Source organism: Phocoena sinus, chromosome 6 (genome assembly GCF_008692025.1).
Source record: "Phocoena sinus isolate mPhoSin1 chromosome 6, mPhoSin1.pri, whole genome shotgun sequence".
Taxonomy (NCBI): Eukaryota; Metazoa; Chordata; class Mammalia; order Artiodactyla; family Phocoenidae; genus Phocoena; species Phocoena sinus.
In genome coordinates, this window is record NC_045768.1 from 55,600,959 (window position 1) to 55,621,813 (window position 20,855).

At 42.3% G+C, this 20,855-nt stretch overlaps 1 protein-coding gene across 8 annotated transcripts in view; it reads right to left on the reverse strand.

The window, feature by feature from the left end:
• Positions 1-878: 878 nt before the first annotated feature.
• Positions 879-20,855, reverse strand: part of SPATA6L (spermatogenesis associated 6 like) — a 61,401-nt gene continuing 41,424 nt past the window's right edge. For 6 of the 8 annotated variants that reach the window (XM_032635940.1, XM_032635946.1, XM_032635944.1 and 3 more), the window contains 7 exons: positions 19,913-20,152; positions 17,740-17,842; positions 14,981-15,015; positions 14,042-14,238; positions 7,965-8,058; positions 6,772-6,874; positions 879-2,777 (listed from right to left, as the gene is read on the reverse strand). In XM_032635940.1, coding sequence (XP_032491831.1) covers positions 6,785-6,874; positions 7,965-8,058; positions 14,042-14,238; positions 14,981-15,015; positions 17,740-17,842; positions 19,913-20,152 — 759 coding nt within the window. In that variant the 3' untranslated portion in view covers positions 879-2,777; positions 6,772-6,784. The remainder of the gene's footprint in view (positions 2,778-6,771; positions 6,875-7,964; positions 8,059-14,041; positions 14,239-14,980; positions 15,016-17,739; positions 17,843-19,912; positions 20,153-20,855) is intronic. The other 2 variants (XM_032635947.1, XM_032635942.1) reach the window with 1 other exon arrangement.

Genomic DNA, 20,855 nt, shown 5'->3' on the forward strand with positions numbered 1-20,855 from the left:
GGATCACTCTAAAAATACAGAAGCCCAAGGGGGAAATTTCGGACTGCTGAAGAAGCTCCGACAAGCCAGCCATCCATCTGCACCAGGGTAAAGCGCCTGTCCTAGGCATGACCCTGCTTTTGCCAAATTTCCTAGTTCTGAAGGTGAAACCAAGCACAGGCTCTTTCCTCTGATGATCGAAGTAACTACTGCTTCCCCTAGGCCCCATGTGGAGGGGCCGGGGGAGCAGACCAAGGAGCAGTAAGATTGCAGCTCCGCTCACTGTCAGCAGGGTTCCCACTCCATGGGAAGAGGGGACGGAGTTCTCTCCAAGACCTGCACATCCCCCAGGAGTGCTGGGATGGGCCCCCTATTCAGGGAAGGACAGCAGTCCCGTCAGGCAGTACTAGCAGGTTCACTGGTCACACACGGACTAGAGAGCACGTCCTTTCCTCGGGCTGCCCTCAGAGAGGTCAGAGGGCTCCTTTAATGGAACTAATCAAGAACAGCCATGACTATTAGTAAGAGCGGCCAGGCATTCAGGGGCTAGGTGAACTTGCATACATAATCCATCAGTCCGACCCAATTATGCATTTAAAACCGACCGACTTCTCTTATGTTAAACATATTATATACACTCTCATTTTTAAAATCTTATTTATAATTCAGGGTCTATAGGCTTCAGCTAACTTTGGGTCAGTCAGGTGACAATAGGGAAATGGTCTTACTGTATGGTGGCTTTTGCTTGGAGGGCCCAGGCTCCACCAAGGAGATTTTCCCAGGAGCCTCTGTAAACCCAGACCCTGTAAAATACATTTGTAAAATACGGTCCAGGCTTTGATAGATCTGCCGCTGTGAAAGTCAAGAAAACAGTAATAAACTGAAGCAAGACAGGTGGGGATATTTATTACATTTAATGACACAGATCTTCCCAAAGTAATCCCCAATAAGTCACAAAATTATTCACATTTTTATATATTCCAAAAGCAAAATCCTGCTGCAATCCTGGCCCCAATGTAAGTCCTCAAAACTGAAATAACTCCTTGAGAAATAAAAAGATAAAATAGGAATAACTTAAACAATAGAGTTAGCAGATCAGAAAGTGAGCAAAAGGCAGATTGATTTGCAAAAGAAAAAAAAAGACTTTAAATGAGAATGGGCATTTAAGATCTTATCCCTAAATTGAATTAAGGAGTTATGCTCAAACCATAAAAAAAGAAAAAAAGGACAATGAGTGTCACAGTGGGTATCTGAACAATAACTGCCACCGGATACCAATTCATTAGAACTGATTTCCTTCAGCTGCTTATATCCTTCCTAAGTGGCCCTTTTCTGAGAACTCTACCACAGTCTTAATGTAATACAGTATTTTTTATTATTGATGACTACTTAGACCTCAAAATAACAAACTGACAACTATAGTTTCAGACACACTGAGAACATACAAGCAGGTGTAATTTAAGCATATCGTCTGTCTTTCAAAGGTGGAATGCTTGTTGTGATATATACCTTTATTAGGCTGAAATTCTGAGAAGGGGATAAATGAATTTTGTTTTATTTTGGCTTTTGGACTTTTTTTCTCCTTTAATTTTAAATTTCGTTTTCTTAATTTACCTAATGAACCAATTCCTGTGGTAATAATGAGATAAGGAAACTTGACTCTCACTGAATCTTGTAAAAACTGAAAGGGTTTTAGGGCATGGTAGAGGAAAATGCTCAGGATATAGCATGAAGGAAAGACAAAGGTTTCCGTTTTCAAGCCCTCTCTTCTCTGGGTCTGTAGACCCATGAAGACAAATGTCCACTTCAATCCACCCCCATCCTCTTCTTGTTCCTCAAACTGGGTAAGCATTTCATAAAGGCACCCTTCTACTAATTTTAAATCTGGTTTTGACAGTCATTTCTGCCAAACTTAGTGTAGTTATTTCAGAAAAATATTTGAAGGTTTTGTTCCTCATATAAATTTATTTAAGAATTGTTGGGAAAAAGGAGGGGTAGGTGACAGAAGGAGTGGTTTAAACAACAAACAAAAGAAATTAGCCTCCTCTTACAAATGTAGCATAGAAATTAAACCTTTAAAGCAAGACCTGAATTCTCCAGAAGTAATGCTCCCTCTTCCTAGGTTTTCAGTTGATATCATGTAAATCAAGCCTAACACTAAAAAGCAAACAAACAACCACAAAAAAACAGATTTACCAAAAATGGAAAGTCAGGGTGACAGTCTTTTTCTAGAGGATATATCAGTTTATTCCTCTAGATAGCAGCTTCCTCGAGCTCATGGAAAATGTAAGAGGAAAGGGAAGGAACAGGAAGGGACAGGAAGGAACAGGAAGGAAAAGGAAGGGAAATAGGTAGAGGTGGGGGAGGCGTGAGGACAAGCGGGAAGGAGGAAAAAATGAGGAAGGAGGGAAAGAAAAGAACTTTTCAAGAACACATCCACTGCCAAAAATGAGGAACACCTGAAAAGGCATCTTGACACCTTCTCATCAGAATTTTAAGAAGCACTTTCCAAATGAAAAAGCACCGGCCACCCAACTATTATTTTCGTTTTCAAGCTCAAAACAAGCATATAAACAAACTAAAACACAAATTTTCCAGCTTGACAAGAAAACTTGAGCCCCAAACAGCAGACACTTTAATCAATGACTCTTACCTGGGTACAAAAGACTGGGTGGGTACAGGTTTGAGTTAATGGGGGTTAGACACTGGTGCTTTGATACACAGAACAAAAACTGTTGTTCAGTTGGCTTGATGAGTGAGCTCTTCATGGTGCTCCTCCAGCTTTCATTCAGTCTCCCCTGTGAAGTGTGAAGACAACTTCATACACTACATGTGGTACTGAGAAAAAGGCCATCAATAAACACAACCAAGGAGAAGAAGATGGTTTCCCTCTATCCAAATCTTGGCATGTAGCTCTACGTGTAGGAATGAGGCAATGTTAGGTTAGCAAGACAAACACCTGTGTGACCTTGGGCAAGTTACCTGGCCTCTTTGTATACTATCAGGATGATGACAAGCAAAGTATCTACCTCTTAGTGTTACTCTGAGGAGCTAGTACAGTCCTTGGCACATAGTAAATGTGCAGAAACTGCTAGGTGTTATTGAGCTGAACTGTTAAACATGCCCAAATCAATTCTATTCCATGGAACAATTATTTTTGATAGTGGAGGGGGTCAGTATAGGATTGGGGGGGTGTTCTGAGTCCCCCATTCTCAAGACATTTGCAGCCTACTGCAGAGATTCTCGGTGCTAAATGTGCATTAGAATCTCCTGAAGAACATTTATAGAAATACTGATGCCAGGCACCACCCACAGAGATTCCAATTAAGTTGGTCCAGAGTGTGACCTGGGCATCAGTATTTTTCAGCACCCCCAGGTGATTCTAATGCTCATTGAGGATTGCTGACCCAGGAATTTGCCATGTGATTTGGGTGTATGGCCACTGCCTGTGTGGTCTGTCTGTTAGACTCTCACAGGACCAGGAGCCCCTGGGATGAAGGGAGGTGTGTCATTATCCATGTGTCAATCACCACAAACCATCAAATGATAAATCCCTCCGAAGCTGGTGAGCAAATCAGAGAGGGAGGGCCTCGAGGTTGGAGCTTGGCATCTGTAGGCTGGTTTGCTTTTTGCTTTGGTTGTACGGGAGGTGAAGGGGCCCCATGGGAGGAAGTAAAATGGCTCCTGCCTGCCCAGCAGAGATGGTAAGGTTGGAAGCCATAGCAGCCCCTCCCTTTGGAGCTGGAGGCCTAAGGAGCCATGACAGAATCAGAAACCAGCATTTTAATTCACTGTTGTCCTTTTTCTTTCCTTTTCTTGGTTTATTTCCTTTTTGCTATTCTTTAATTTTAGAAAAGTTTTTGTGCTACAGTTCTTGTCTGTGTCTGGGCCTGGGTTCTTTGCCCTCCCTCAAGTTGGGAGCATTACAAGTGGACCAGGTCCCGTTGCAGGCTGGCCATGGCGGCGGCAGCTGGGATCATGGGAGCTGCTCACAGGGATGGGAGGGTCGGTGGGCCAGAGCTGGTGCCATCTGCTCAGTCTCCCATCCCTTTGCAGAAACCTCCCTCCAGTCCTCTGCCCTCTTCTTGGGAGAGTTTTCATAAGGAAAACCAACTACAATACATGAAGGAATGAAGTCCTTAGTGGAGGCACGTGGAGGGGCAGAAGGCAGAGGGCCTGAGTCTGCCTGAGGGACCAGCAGGTTTCACAGAGGAGGCCTTGTAAGCCCAACCTTGAAAGTGGAATCTCAGTGAGCACACACCAGACGTGGGCAATCAGCTCTTGATAAGGACGGTGACACCGAGGCAATCACACCTCACAGGAGAACTACGGATAATGGGTGTGTGCGTGTGTGTGTGTGTGTGTGCACGCTTATGGGACTTTTTTAATGGTAAAATTCATATAACCTAAAATTCACCATCTTAAAGTATACAAAGGATCATCTGTTTTACACCAAAAGTATCAAGGCCCAAACCATCCTGAGTAAGGAGAAACAGGTGTCCAACCCCTTCGACCCATCTCTTCCACACATTCCCTGGTCAGACAATTGGACTCATGGTTTCTGGTCCAAGCATCCCTAACTTAATCCCTAAGTGCTAAGAATCTACTTTTTCATTTCCCCTGAATTTTGAGGTCACCAGGAAACCAGGAGAGGGAAAGATGATGAACAGTGAAAGAGCAGAAGTGCAGAAGGGAAGGACAAGCGCTGGTGCTGTAAGCAGGAGAGTCCTTGAGAAAAGCAGGGCAGGGGACATGGAGTGGAAACTCACTGGGTCTTCTGCCGAATGCTCCTCTCTGCTGCTGTCTACCCAGCCCATAGGCATAACGGTCCCATTTTAGCTGCTTGACCTTGCTTGTTTGGATCTTCCCTGGATTCACTGAGACAGCTTCATTCTACTAAATGCCCTGTTTGCTTAAGATGAGTCAAAGTCCCCTGAGTTCTTTACAACCATGAAAACTTTCACTGACAGTCCTCCAGGACCCCTGCCTCACCAGGAATCCATGACCCAAATTGGGACAGGAAGAGAATGGTATGGAGAGCTTTCATAGAAGGCCTATGAGCATATTCCAAACCACTGAGTGGGAACTCATGTTACAAAGGAAAGCTATTTACTAAGACGGAATTTTTTTTTCTTACCTTCTCTCTATCTCTTCACGTCAGGGTCCACATATCTGCCGGTTCAGGGCTTTATGTAACTTGATGTTAGCCATGTTGAAATTCAACACAATTTGGCAGTTGGTAATTACGTGGGCCACGTTCCCTAAGTGGTAATTAAGTGGCCTGTGTTCCGTATAAACACCTAATAAATGCCTAGATGACTATTTTGGCAACCGGAGATTATGTGGCCCAGAAGCCATCCTTTAATCTACCAAGCAGAACGTTCTAAGGTAGAAGTCTGCAAAGTGGGAAATTACTGAGCTGTCCTCTACATTCCTCTGTGCTGAAGGCGGGAAATCCTGGCCAGCCCTGGGCAAGGCAATGTGTGCCCTAAAGCACGAATGACCCTCAAACCAGAATTTCAGGAGCCTGAGGACAGTGAAAACCTAGCACATCATCCCACACTCCTTTATTGTTTAAAAAGATTCGTTAATTATCTTGATGTTGCTAGAATGAGGGACTACATGATACAACACCATAGGACCCTCTGGGGGATGTTCAAGGGCATTGTCCACCAATTCTGCTTAGGTTCCAAAGGGCTCTGCTCTTTCTCCCCAGGGTTCTCCTATCACACACTCCAGTTTTGGAGAACAATGGAATGTAATGGTTAAAAGCCAGATCACCTGGCTTCAGACGGCAGCTGAGCCATTCACTAGCCATGTTACCTTGAGCAAGGCACTTAACCTCTCCTTGCCTCAGTTTCCCTATCTGTGAAATGGAACTGGTGATAGTACCTACTTCACAGAGTTGTTGTGATAATTAAATATTAGTTCATTTAATACAAGTGAAGTATTCGGGCCAGTTCCTGGCACTCAGGAAGCACTTAATAAGGAAGAGCTATTCTTATGCTGGGCCTGGGTAGGAAGGGAAAGAAGAAAAAACCTGAGAAATGACAACAGCCCTCAAAATGTCGAACTTCTTACCACACACCTGAATTCAAGAGTTGCCTCATCACCTCATTCAATAGCCTCCCACAAAAAAATATTTACTGAGCACCAACCACAGTGGAAGGTCATCTGATGCAAGGGTGGCGACAGGGTGGTGGAGGGAAGGAAGGCTCTTGTTCAGGGCACACACCTGGCATGTGTGGTTCAGTTCACCTAAGTTAAATGGGATCCCACTGTAATTCTGGCTGTAAAATAGTGAGCAGGACGGCAGAGTCCCTGACCTCGGGAAGGTATCATTCGAGCAGACTTTTAAGCAATCAACCCACATAAAAATATAACAACAAACTGTGTCATACTGTATGAAAGAAAACTGCAGAGGGCTAAAAAGGTGTACCTCAGAGCAGGAGGGGGTGTCATGGAAAGGCATGAGACCCGAAAGGTAAAGAGAAGTGACCCATACAGGGTCAGGAAGAAGTATTCCAGTCAGAGAGCACATGCAAAGGCCCCACAGCTGGAAGGAGCTTGTGTTTGAGGAGCTGAAAGAGGGACCATTAGGTAAGGGGGTAGGGGGAGCATACAAGAGGCAAGACTGCTGGCAGACCCTCATATGTGCTGTCTGAAGGAAGAATGTGGCTCTTATCTCCTCCTTGACTCCTGTCCGCCACATTTTCTAGGTACTTTATGTGGTAGCAGGAAGCTGAAATTATTTGAGCAAATCAACAAGAAGCACTTAAGCTGCTTACTTACACAGGACAGCAGTTTAAAAATATCTCTGTTTATGAACCGGATATTTCTTCAGAGGGTAGTTTGGTCTTTCAAGGATATTCTTTACTTCAGAGATGGAGTCTTCCTATATAACAAAAACAAATCCAGCAATTGCATTACTCATAATGTAATACAGATCAAGGATATCTGGATGTGTAGTTTTGCATTTAAGAGGTCTATGAATCCCATATATGCCGTATATATTGTGTTCATGATACATGTGTGTATATAGATACTATTTTTTTCCCCCTCCCTCCTTCCCTTTATCGCTTTCTTTCTTTCCTCTTCCTTCTTCTCTCCCAAGCCCCCTCCCTCTTCCCTTTCTTCCTTTTCTTCTTTTTACATTTTAAAGGGATTCCCTTACTTGAAAAAACTACGAATTAACAAAGCAAAGCAAATGACTTTGCAGACAGGCCATAACGTAATCCACAACCCTGGTGATTAGGGGAATCAATATTCATTTAAACAATTCATTTAAATGCCAGCATTTAAATAAGTCAAGATGACCAATTCAACTACATGGTATAGTTAAATCCAACCAGAGGGGGCACTGTCAACCTTCCATTTGAATTCTTTTGAACTGGTGACAGGTCACAGCTAATGGCTGTACATCTGCAGTAGACAAAGCGCTGGGTTTATCTATCTATGGATCAGAAACACTCCCCTCACCCCCATAAAAGTCAAACAGTGAAAAACACCTTATGCACTTTGAGGAAAACTTTTTTCCATGTTGTGAGCTCATGCAGACCACACACGTCCCTAGATTCTTCCCTGGACAGGGATTCCTGTCCAGAGCAGAAGGAAATGTGCTTCGGGCCAGTTACACTGTCTTCTCTAAGTTCTTTGACAGGACAATGCTCCCTCTTGCTGTAGGACCTCTGCTTGATGCGTGCTGTTCTCCAAAGTAGCTGCTACTCATCACTCGTAGCTACTACTCATCACTCAGATTGAAGCTCCGCTGTCTCTTCCTCAGGGAAGCCTGCCCTGACTGCCAACTAAGTCCAATACTCCTTTTCATACACTCTCAGGATACCATGTAACCTCCTTGGTGAGCATCACAATTTACATTTATTTCTGTCGTTACTTGATTAATGTATGTCTCCCCTGCTAGACTGTGAGACCCAGTCCCCATATTATTTTATCAGCAAAGATCTAATTCCATCAGAAGCCCTGACCTTGTTTAGGTGTTGCTGAGATCTGTGGGACGTCAGATGACTACAGACCCTTTCGTGGATCTTCTTCCACATGGACTGGGACCCAGGGTGGAACCTGCTCAACAGAGTAAACAGGGTGGAGTATTATGCAGCTGATAAAAAAGACACTTAGAGTGCATAACAATAAGGGTCGATATTTAGAACTTAAAGGTGAGAAAAAAAGCAGCAACATGCAAAACAGTGTGCATAGCATGGTTTCAATGTCTTTATTAAGCCTAGGTATAGGAAAAGCACTGGGAATAAAAACAAGCAAGATGTTAAAAGTGGTGTGTGTCAGGGTGTGTGACTCTTTTCTTCTTTGTAATTTACTGTGTATTTTAGATATTTCTCTAAAGAACAAATCCTGCTTTTACTTTTAAAACATGTAACCCCAAAATTTTTAATACAAAATTTAATCCCAACTGTTTTCTACCAGGGGTTTTTTATGTGTCATTTACTTTAGGCCACCCAGACCCAAACTTAACCACAGATCTTTCAGTGTCTTTCAGTTCCTCAAACAGGCTACATTTTCTCCCTTCCATAGGCACTTGCCAGCACTGCTCCCTCAGGTAGAATGCTGCCACCCCCAAGCCCCATCCCCACTCATGTTGAGTCCTACCCACCTTCAGAGCTCAATTCAGTTACTGATTTCTCAGGAAGATACTTCCTGAGCCCCTTCCTGTAGAGCAGTGGTCCCCAACCTTTTCGGCACCAGGGACCGGATTTGTGGAAGACACTTTTTGGCACCGGGGTGGGGCGGGGGGGAGTTCAAGCGGTAATGCGAGCGACAGGGAGAGGCAGATAAGCTTCGCTTGCTCGCCCGCCACTCACCTCCTGCTGTGCGGCCCGGTTCCTAACAGGCCATGGACTGGTACCGGTCCGCGGCCCAGGGGGGTTGGGGACCCCTGCTGTAGAGGGAGTCGGCTTCCCTATTTCATGCACTTGGAATCCATTCACCTCTCATTCATAGCACTTCCCCCAGTGGACATTTTGTCACTATTTGGTTAATGTCTGTCTCTCCTCCTAGACTGAAATTGGGACTGAGCCTCTTGGGCTAATAGCTCATCTCAGGGCTTTGCATACCACAGTAGGAATTTAATACATATTTCTTGAATGATTGAATCCATCCATTCATTCATTCATTTTGGGGAGGGAAGTGAGTACCAATTCTTAAGTTGAGGCAGAATTTGCAGTTTGATTATGAAAAGCACAGATATTGTTTTCTTAAAATGCCTAAAACTTTTAGCAATTTGGATAAAATCGTCTCTTTAACTAATATACAGTAAACACTGGAAATGACAGAAACATGTGAGAATCAATCCAGTTGTTGTTGTGGCCACCACACTAATGAGTCCCTGTGCAGTTGCCCCTCTGCTCGGTTTGGGACCCACATCCAGGCCACCCATCCTGGCTCCCTGTAACGAGCATGTACCCTCTGGTTTCCAGGGAGACAAGACCAAGAGAATGACTGGATCTACACAAATCCATTACCAACCCAGGAAAATGACTCACAGCAAATGAACGAACCACCTAAAGCACTGCCCATGTTTAAGAAAAGGCCAGGCACATCATTTCTACACTCCTCTAAGAATTTTTAAGATGAAGGAATAGAAATATTTTGAAGCTATAAATAAAATTGGCATTTAAAAATAGCCACCAAATGGACACTGCAAATGCTTTTTCATTGGTCTTGAGTAACCAGTGCCAGAATTATCCGTACACTTGTTACCCTTATTACTATATACAATCAACACTATATTTGAAGACCTCTGAGAATGATGAGTCAACAGGCAAGAGCAGTGCTCTGCCTTGATTATGGCCTTCTCCTTGTGCAGTGGGATGACTGCAGATGGATGCTGAACCGCGGATGGATGCTGAAGGGATGTGACTCTATCCGGACACTGGAGCTAGGGAACCGGCTTGAGAGTGTTTCTCCCACGTTTGGGACTACCATTTCCCATGCTGCTAGTTAAAAGGGTTTTCCACTTCCTCCATTAAAACCTTGGGCTGATTCTCACTCCAAAACTTGCCTCCCATCTCATTCTTGCAAACTTGGCCCTTGCTGATTTCAGTATTAAGTCAGCAGAAACTCAAAAGGTATTTCTCATGCACTTCTGTGATCTGAGCAGAGGGAGACTAGTCCCAGTGGCTCATGTGAAAAGAACGGTGAGTGAGGCAGAGCCTAAGCACTGGTAGTTAAACTACGCCCCTTATGGTTGACTACCAGAAATTCTTGAGCTTGACTTACAGAAGATAAGGAACCAGCTTGTTAAAAACCCCTCTTCTTACAAACTGCCTTTACTGATTAAGCTTGCTTTAGTTGTTTTTATTCTTTTTTCCTTTCTTTATTTGCATACCCTCCAAGCTTCACATAGCCTAGGGTAATATATCACAAGACTTCTTAACCACCCCTACAGATAAAGCCTCTGACATCACAGGTCACTATAGTAATGGTGGGCTTAAGTTGTTTTACAAGAACGTGGAGTTGGATCCTGTCTAGTTCAAGCTGGCTAAGACTGGTTGGGATAACTAACTCTAAAACTGTGTCTGCAGAGTTATCTGATGAACAATTTTTTGACTTCAGAGGGTCAAAAACTCCACCCTCAGATCATGCTAAGTACCTCCATTTTTGAACATGCATCCCATGAAGAAGCATGTAACCCAGATATGCCTGGGCAAAGTACCGATTACTTCACCTTTTCTCTACCTCCAATCACATTTCCTCATGCCTAAGACCACCCTGCTTCTTTATCCCATAAATATCTCAAGCCCCTTAACTTTGGGGAGGTGGAGCTGAGACTTGTTCTCCCATCTCCTTACTTGGCTGCGTTGTGAATAAACTTTCTCTGCACCTCAGCATTTGGCTTGCTGTGCATAGGGCAAACGAACCTGGTTCGATAACAGTAACACCTAGTGTTCCAAGGGCTACCTCTGTGAGGTCAACGGGGAATGGATTCTTCCACAGGGCCTACACTGAGGTCAATGGGGAATGGATTCTTCCCCAAGGATACAAAGAGATATCCTTTATTCAAAACAGCTGCCTTAAAATTATTATCTTCAGTGCCACTTCCCTGGAGGTTAAGGTGACAAGCTCTCCTGGATGCCTGGAACTAAGAGGTTTCCCACAGTGCAGGACTTTCAGCGCTATAACCAGGACAGTCTTGGGCAAACCAGATAGCCTTTGTGTGACCATGTTATACTTTGTCACCTTATTTACAAATTCATAGTTTGATTAGTTCCAAACTTATCAGTTTAGAGTGACTTTGGACAGAGAATTTGCTGACTCATCAGAGATAAATGATTAAAACTCTGGTCTGCAGCCAGAGTCATCATTCTACAGTCAACTGTGCTAATTCCTGTGAATGACTTGCAAAAGCTCCCCACTGCCTTCCAACTGAGCCCAAATTCCTTAGCTTGGTTTCCACAGTCCCCCTCAGACCCTCAGCCTTGGCACCTACTTTTCCCTAAGGCTGCTCTAACTTTTAGAACCTGACAGCACCCCCTGCCTTCTCACCTCCCATCCCTCCCCTCCATTAACTATCACAATCCAATCCCCTCCCTCTGGGCCCCCATGAAAATGCCACCTCCTCCATAAAACATTCCAGAGTACTTTCCTTCTCCTTTATACTCTGATAGCATTTGGTCTGTACTGTTCTCAAAGTTCTGCCTTGTAGAAAACTCTCTGTGTACATTTTTTTTTTTTTAACATCCTCTGCAAGTTCTCAGAGATCAGAAGAAATGTCTTAAATGTTAGCATTTCTATTCCAGGACTAGCAGGTTGACTATCAATCCTGTTTTCCTTCTGAGGCACTGTTTTTTTCCCTTGTGTCAGCAAGTATTTATTGAATGTCTACTAAGTGCCATGAATTGGTAACTGATTCTTCATGTGTCTTTTTTTTTAATTGAGGTATAATTGGTGAGGCACACTTTTAATCACAGAGATTCTACATTCCCCTCCACACACCCAGTCCTAATCTCAAGGATTCTGACTCAATATGAGGCAATTCTTCAGTGAGCCAGAGTTGAGAATTACTGTCCTGCTGCATAAAGATACTCAGGAAAGCCTGGTTGAATGAATGCATAAACCATCTAACAAATTTATTTAAAAAGAAACGAGGCCTTCCTAGATCTCCTTCCTAATGGAATTAACCTCTTCTTGCTCTGCCTTTCCCCTACATTTTGTTTATATTTCTGTTAAGTGCACATCATAATCCATCTCAAATTTAGTGACACGGGGGTATGCCTGCCACCCTGTCTAGTGTGTGAGCCACTGGGAAGCCAGGACGTGTCACGATCACATACACTGCACATAATAGGTTCTCAATAAATGGATGCTCAATTCAGTCACTCAGAAAACCTTGCTATGCTGATTATAAGGAGTTTGGGTGATGTACGAAAACAAGGCACATGGGCAAAATCCATGAGCTTGTTCCAGTTCTGGCAGCAAAGAAGCACTTTGGGCTGCAAGAGGATGGATCTTTGGTCACTAAACCGCTTTTACAGCTGAGGAAACTAAGGTCTAAAAGGCTGAGTACTTGTGTGAGATCACATAGCACTTGGAGACAGGTTGAGCAGAGCTCAAGTGTCCTGACTACCACCAGTTGAAGGTTCCTCCCCTTCTCTGTTTAAAAGAAATTCTAAGTCTTTACATCTGGGGTAACCCCCTACCTGCTCTGTCCACCTGTTAAGCTGCAGGCTGGTAGAAAGAGAAGAAGCCAGAAGAGAAGGGAGACCAGGCCCAGAGACGGGTGTAAATGTGTCTCTCACCACCTGTCTCTGGGAGCCAAGGCCAATTTTTAAAAATCTATGTTGTGTTATTTTCTTCCAATACAGTAACTAATCAAGGACTCACCATTACTTAGTAGATTTTATCAAAATATTTTACTTGGTTTCCTCAAGTCCATTTTAATATAAAGGTATTCTATCATTTCTGAAAAAAGTCTAAGAATGCATTGTCACTTTCTTATAATTCCTACTAAAATTTCAGTGCCACTTTTGTTCTGGGATATTTACTACAAGTCTCTTTGTTAGCAACTGTATTATTTTTATGTGGAGATTTCTTACTCTCATCACTAACAATGCAGAGAAAAGCAGACTGGCCTTTTTTTTTTTTTTTTTGCAGTATGCGGGCCTCTCACTGTTGTGGCCTCTCCCGTTGCGGAGCACAGGCTCTGGACGCGCAGGCTCAGCGGCCATGGCTCACGGGCCCAGCCGCTCCGCGGCATGTGGGATCTTCCCGGACCGGGGCACGAACCTGTGTCCCCTGCATCGGCAGGTGGACTCTCAACCACTGCACCACCAGGGAAGCCCAAGACTGGCCTATCTTTCATTCAAAACAACTATCTTAAAACTATTATCTTTTGTGCTACTTCACTGGAGTTGTGACCAACTGTCCTGGTTTGCCTGGGACCAAGAAGTTTCCCAGAATGCAGGATTGTCAGGGTTAAAATCAGGACAGTCTGGGGCAAACCAGATGGTTAGTCACATCAGCTGGGAGTGCAGTTTGGAAAATAAAGTTCCCTGCTCTCAATCTCTGGCCTGCCCTCCAGACATACGCAATTGTGGGTTTGTGTGTGTGTGTGTGTGTGACAATAATATAAACAAGCCAACAAACCATGTCTAGAAAAAGAGAAAGAAAATACACCCACATATTAATCATGCTTATCTTTGGGTGGCAGGACTATAGGTGATTTATTTTTTCACTCCTTTTCATTTTTCTATAATTTCCAAACTTTCGAGAGTGAGTTCTTTTATACTGGTGAAACCAAAAGCTTGAGTTCTAAAATTTATGACAGATCATAATGGATAGATAAATAGTACCTATGCCAAGTTAGCTGTCTGTCCCATTTTCAACAAGCATTCTGAGATATGCTTTCCAGGGTAAGAGAAAAGTCTCAATTCTTACTTTTGGGATTATTTTTCAAGGAATAATAATTTTTCATATCAAGGTGTCCCCAGCTGAATATTCCTAAGGAAGCAAACTGATGAAGTGACCTGACTTTACTCCTGCCAGACCACAAGGCACTCTTCTAGCAAAGAGATGGGTGCTTGCTGCTGACCTTTCTCGGAGAAGGGGCTGATCCAGAAGAGGGCTGGGAGTTCTGGAGTGTTGGGAGGTGGCAAATGAAGTTTCCCAGTGGAAATCGGCATCCCCTTGATGACTGTAACTGGCCGAGGGCTTTCCAAACTTACTTGAATCTAACGATAATGGTGATTCATTCCTTAAAACAATCCGTTCATCTGGCTCTTTGATAACCTGAGTGACAATGTGCATTAATCGTTAGTTGTAGTTTTTGCTTTGGTTTGCTTAATTTAGAGCTGGGGGCCAGGTGGGACAGGGAAGAGAACTGGGGGCAAGATGATAGAATACCTGCCACAGGGATCTCCTGCAAATAAAAGAGGGGTGGGAATAGAGAAGACTAGAGACAAAACGCTCAGCAGTCAAGGGCAAGGAAAGATAACCAAAACTGTACATTTGGCATATATTCACAAGCCAAAATCAACTCATGCTCTGAGCTTTGGTTTGTGAGGATTGGAGATTATTGGGTTTGGGAAAGACATAATTTTTTAGACAAAATATTTAACTGCTATGGCAAAGGAAGCTCAGCGTACTCCATTTTCTTTGCATATATCCATTCTCATGTTGTAACATGGAAGTCTGCACCTTCACCTGAATAAACCAATCAAACTTTAAGAACAAGTGATTTACCATCTCATATACAAAGGTACTCGACTAGAGAAAAAGTAATGAAAATCCCTACTGATAAAGTAGATATTGGGCCTACATACACCCTCACTGGTGATTCATCCTACAAATGAAAAGAGTTTATGTGAGGGGAATAAACCAACTAAAGCAAAGCAACTCAAGTTAAACTACAGGAATTCCATAAGCAGCATTAGCTAGAAATATACTTTCCACCACTCATGGGAGAAAGCACAATAATTGACATTAGACAGCTGGAAATAAATCAGTTTACAAATGCTACTTCTAAAATTACCTTTACGTTAGCTTCAAGGCTGTCAAGAGAAGAAGCTAGAAGAAAGAGGAACAGGTGTTTCAATGACTCATTATTACCAGTTACCCCTAAAGCTGCTGTTACACTTATTCCACAGCAGTACAAAAATATTACACAATGAATGAATTATCAGAGAACTTAAATGCTCCCTTGTAAATTATACCATCACCTTTAAGTCTTCCTGAAGTCATAGCAATTTATCTATTAGTTTTACTGTCCTCTTGAGGTCGACAATGAGGTTATATTAATGACAGCACGTATGGATACAGGAAGAGTAAGCGGGAGTCTAAAGTGAAGCAATAACTTCAGTAGCCCTTGGGCAGCCTGGAAAACTCTTATTTGCCCAGGTGCCCAGGGCCTAAAAGAAAGCCATTTGGCTCAATGTAAAATTCATACCCTCTGCCTCTTCTGGCATTCCCTTTATATTTGGTTTACATAAAATCCTACTTATGCAGAAACTCTTGAGTGTACTTGTCCAAGGTAGATACAAAAATGAATACATAAGAGCTTGGAAAAACAACACAGCAAAAGTGTAAATCATTATGATTACCCAAGTAATCATAATAAGTAAATAGACCTAATGCCATAGAATGGTAAGAATTACTAGAAGTAATACACACAGATAAAACCAAGAATAAATGGGATTTTTCCAGGTTGAAAAAAAAATGCTTTTGAAATGAGTATTTGCAAGACTATGCTAAGGCCACCGGGGCTTCCCCCAGCATGACTGGGGCTTAGGCAGTGACAAGGGTCTGCTGATTCCCCAATGCCACTGGTAATAAGAAGGAAGATATAAAAAGGGATTGTTTAAAGCATGCTAATTGTCATATCCTCTGGGCATGCACATAGGTGTGTGGGCATCTTGTCCCAGAAGCTCTCTTCCACCCAACTCCCAGCTGAGCAGGGAATTGGTAATGCTAAGCCCCTTTTCAGCTATAACCATAAATCTGCCCTGTTGCCTAGGAACCCCCTTGCTACTGATTTTTGAACACTCCCTTTCACGGGGAGTTTGCCCTTGTTTCCTAGCTTCTCAAAGTGTAGTCCATGGACCAGCTGCATTGGTATCACCTGGAAGCTTGTTAGAAAAGAGGGATTCCAGGCCCCACCCCAGCCTTAGGGAATCAGAATCGCACTTTAACAAGACGCCCAGGTGACTCGAATGCACAGTGAAGTTTGAGAAGCACTGCTTTATTCTGCCTTAGGCCTGAATGAATGAGCTGACAGGTGACCTAAGGAAAAGTCTGGCTTGGAAGCTACAGGGATTCCAAGGATCTGAGCCCCGAGGTCTGAACTTCTTCTCTAAATGTAAGTATGCCAAAAACTTGGTGTGTGACCTGTACACACTCTGTAACCTCTCTGGAACCTTAGTTCTCCACCTGCCAGGATTAAGAAAGACAAAGGCTGAGACCAATGTGATATATGAGTCCTGTTGTAATTGAGCTAGCATTAAGCCCAACTGTCCTCCCTGGGAAAGTACATTTCCTGTTGCTTGATTTCAGAGTAATTGGGGAAGACAGTGCTGCTTTTATGGGCTACATGGGTGATTTTCAATCCAAAGGACTTAAATGTCAGAGGTGATGAAGCACTTTCTGCTTCAAACCCTGTCTTCTGTCCTTGGTTTGCTGCTGTAGAACAGTCACAGTGATTCAAGGACACCGGCTTGAGTTACCACAAGAGAATGTGCAGCCCCTTAAAAGTATAAACCTTTCAGCCTAACATAGGAAACCCTGTTGTCAGGGATGGTACAGGTCCAGTCTCACCAAGAGTCAAGAGAATGGGCCACCACCATCCCTTTCTAGCCTAAGAATTTTTATTAATTCAGGAATGGTTGAAATTCACTGCCCTGACCTTCAGTATTGACATGGTTCATGTATTTCAATCATAAAGTAAAGGCCTCCCAGGGAGGTCTTAACCCAGTGCCTCTCAGTGTGTGATCCAGGGGCCTCCCCATGGGTCTCTAAGACCTTTCAGGAGCTCTGCAAGATCAAAACTGTTCTCCTATTAATACTAATCTCTTTTTCACTCTCTTTCTCTCACAACTGTATAATGGAGTTTTCCAAAAGCTACATGATATGTCATGATGTCACCACTCTGATGGTTAATGGAATGTGTGCTTGTATATTCTTGTATTTTACAAATTTCTCAGTTTTAATTTCTAACACTAAATATTGATAGATATCATCTGCATACACAAAGTTCATTGGGGTCTTCAATAATACTTAATGCAAAAGGGTACTGAAATCTAAACATTTGAGATCCCCTGCCTTAACCTCACTGCTTCAGACAAATTGCCTCCCCTCCTTTGCTGACATGGAATCTTGTAAAGTAAGTGTTGCATCTCCTGATCTCCAATAATCCCCTGCTGCTTCCTATCCAGAGAAATGGAGAGTCCTATATGTTAGCTATCAGTGGTGCCTTAGCAAGAAGATTCCACCAGGACAAGATGCTCCCTGCTTTTCCAGCCCAGCCAGGGAACAACCACAGCTAGAGCACGCTCAGTGGTCACACTACTCAGAGCAGTCTCCTTCAACAGCTAGGGGAACTCTGAAACAGCTTCTCAGCTGACTCTGCTCATGGGAACTCCCTCCCTGGAAACTCCACAGCGGGAGGGCACCTGAGAATTAGGCCCTGAATTTCCAAAGAAACATGTGATTCCTCAGAATGAAAGAAGACTTAGAGGTAGGTAGAATGCATTCATTCCCATGGGGAAACTGTATAGGAATAACAAGAAACTCAAGTACCTCTTCTCACTGGAAATGGAAAGTTTGAAAAGGCAGATTTTCTTCTAGACTTCTGGGAATGATGCTCTGAACTGTTCTCACCAAAGGGCTTTGCACTGTCCACCTGAAAGGAAAGGAAAGGAATGAGACTTGAACCCACTGTAGCTTGTATTACCCTCTCCTCATTGCCTGTAATGCCTTTCTCCCCCTCAGTCACAGTCATGCAGGTGAGAAAAGAGGTTGGAAACAGATTAAATCACAGTCTCCAAGTATATAAAATGTTATACCCAACAGGGAAACCTGTCTGTCCCTACCTTCACTGAGGTTAGAACACGAAGACATGGCCTAGCACTAGGCACAAATCATATTCTAACCAGTGGTAAGGCTCCAGCCCAGAAAACAGCAAGTGACATTTACTTCACATTCTTTTAGAACCAGACAGAGTTTCATGTTCCTAAACAGTCTGAGCAGTACTGGCCTAGGTGTGGTCCTCCCTGAAGACAAGGGATTTTCACAAGGTGACATTTCAGCCTTCCACATCCCCTTCCAGTCTGAGTGTCTATATTCTTGAAAAAAAGAATAGTGGTGACTGTATTATTTTATTTAAGGTAACCGTATTTTCCTACACTGGACAACATGTCAAAATACTTGAAATAGAGACTCTTCCAGAATATGTATGACATAGAGTTGCTGGAGTTTCTTTGTAACATTGTTTATTTCTGTTTTTTTTTTAATTTCAAGAAAGCATGTTATAATATTACTCTTCAATCTACTTCAAGAAATACTTTGATTAGAATTTACAATCTTGACAACATCAGGTCCTCTACATTTTAATGCTGCTACTTAAACTTCAGATATCAGGAAATCTGGCTAAATAAAAGAGCACTTAGGAAAGAGCTTGGCACATTAGTAAAGACTGTATAAGAATTTGTTAAATAAAAGTATCAAGCAAGTTTTAATTCCCTAAGAAACCTTCCAAGATTTTAAGCTTATTTAGCCCATAATGGCATACACTAAAGTTGTATTTTATAAAAATGTATGTCAAATGATATAAATCAGACTCAGTAAACTCAATTCAACAATATTTGTATGAAGCCACGTTTAAAGAGTGATTGCTAGATTTTGCCAGACATTTTTACCCAGGTCACCATGAAGAAAACAGCTATCCTGTACTTTCTAGCCAAACAACGTCTCTGTTCTACCTACAAACCAACTCTATATCCAGTCATCTCAAAAGCACCTTGCCTTTGAGATTTACCATGCTTCATTTCTTGTGTCTAATGCACAAACATCATCATTAAGTCAAATTATCAACTTGACAATAATATCAACAGTTAACATTCTGAAGAATAAGTCATGAACTAGAATGTGGAATGGTGTTCATGAAAAATATGAACTAATACTGGAAGTGTTTTTAATGTAATATTAACTGTAAATATCAAGAAACAAATCTGTATATACAGTATAATTACAACTTTGTGGGAAAAAATAAGGCATTATGAATACCAAAAAAAGGCAAAAGAAAATGTATCAAATTAAACAATGATTTTATTATTCTGGTGAACCTGTGGGCAATTTTTGTCTTGAACTCTTCTACATTTTCCTTTACTTTTATAGTAGTCAAAAAATCTTGAGACTATGAGAACAAGTGTGATTAAATTTGCCTACTATTTCCTGAGGGCTAAATCTAAAATAACTTTGATTAAGGGCTTTGACTGTGGCACATCATTGCATCTTCCTGCAGACATATGTTTCCTGCTCTTAAAAGTGTGGCCATTAAGCAACAACCTCACTAAGAAAACTCAAACCAGTTTTCTTAAAACAGATGAGGCTTTGGTTTCAGATTGGTACAGAGTATATGCCAGCCTTTGATATGCATCTTCTACCACTGACAGTTCATTGATTCTTCTGGACAGTGGCAGGTTATCATATGTAGATAACACTCTCTATTAATAATCTTCAGAAATTAAAAATAGGGATGGCAGACATTTACTAAGCAAGTCTTCTGCATAAGACATCTTTCCTGACAATGACTCTAGGAAGTGAACATAATTTAATCATAGGGGTCATTCAATTTGAATTTCCTCTATTTATTTACTTACCCATTTGTTTTCATGGTCCAACCTTCCTTTATTCCACCCTCATTCACACCCTCACCATTCCAAAGGACTGTGAAAAATAATTTTAGGCTCACATGTCTTACTACAAATGGAGGTTTGCTTTCTCCAGGTATTTTGAAACTATCTCCAAGATTCAGTTGAGCTGGCTGGTCCTGAAAGGAACACCTGGTGAAATATGGAGAGGGCGGCCGGGACTGCATGCCTTGGGGCAGTCTGTCGAGATTACTCTCCCTTGGTTTCATCTTTATACTACTTAAGTGGAATTTTGGTCCATTTGATGTGGATAAAGGCCTTCGTGACTTACATCTTTCTTCCTGAAAACCCAAAAAAGAAACAATATTTTTAAAGAAGAAAACTCAATCAGAATATAACTGTGTTTAATTGAACTTTAACTAAGGTAGAAGATTGAACATCTCAGATTTATAAAACATGAACTTAAGGAAGGGCATTTAAAAATTTTTCTTCAGGTCAGGTTAGTATCACTAGTATATTTCAACTATTAGCAGTGAGATTTATTTGCATTATGAGAAAGTTGGAAAGTATCAGATACCCCCACCCCCACCCCATCATAGACAGATGATTGACAGATGTAGAAATATAGTGAGAGAGAGAATTTGGCATAAACTTGGGTCCAGCAATTTCACTTCAAGGAATTTATTATAAAGAAATAATTATGGCTATATGTATAGCTACAGAAATTCTTAGAACATTTCAAAAATTAGAAACCAACTATATTGGTAAGTAAGCACTTTCCTTTCAGCTCCAAACCCACCTTTCTACACTCAGCTTTATGATACTGGACCCGGCACTCTGCAAACCCCCTTCGGTTTTTCCAGCTGTTTTGTTAGGCTCCACCACTAGAGGGCGCTAGAAGGAGACCGTAAGACTAGAGGAGGAGGAAGGGACTGGGGACTTCCAGTTTTGCATTCTGTTCTTGTCAGCATCACCCCAGCAACCATTCTTCACCTTGACAGCAGCAAATGGCTCCAGTTTATAGTTTTTTCCTATCATAATCCA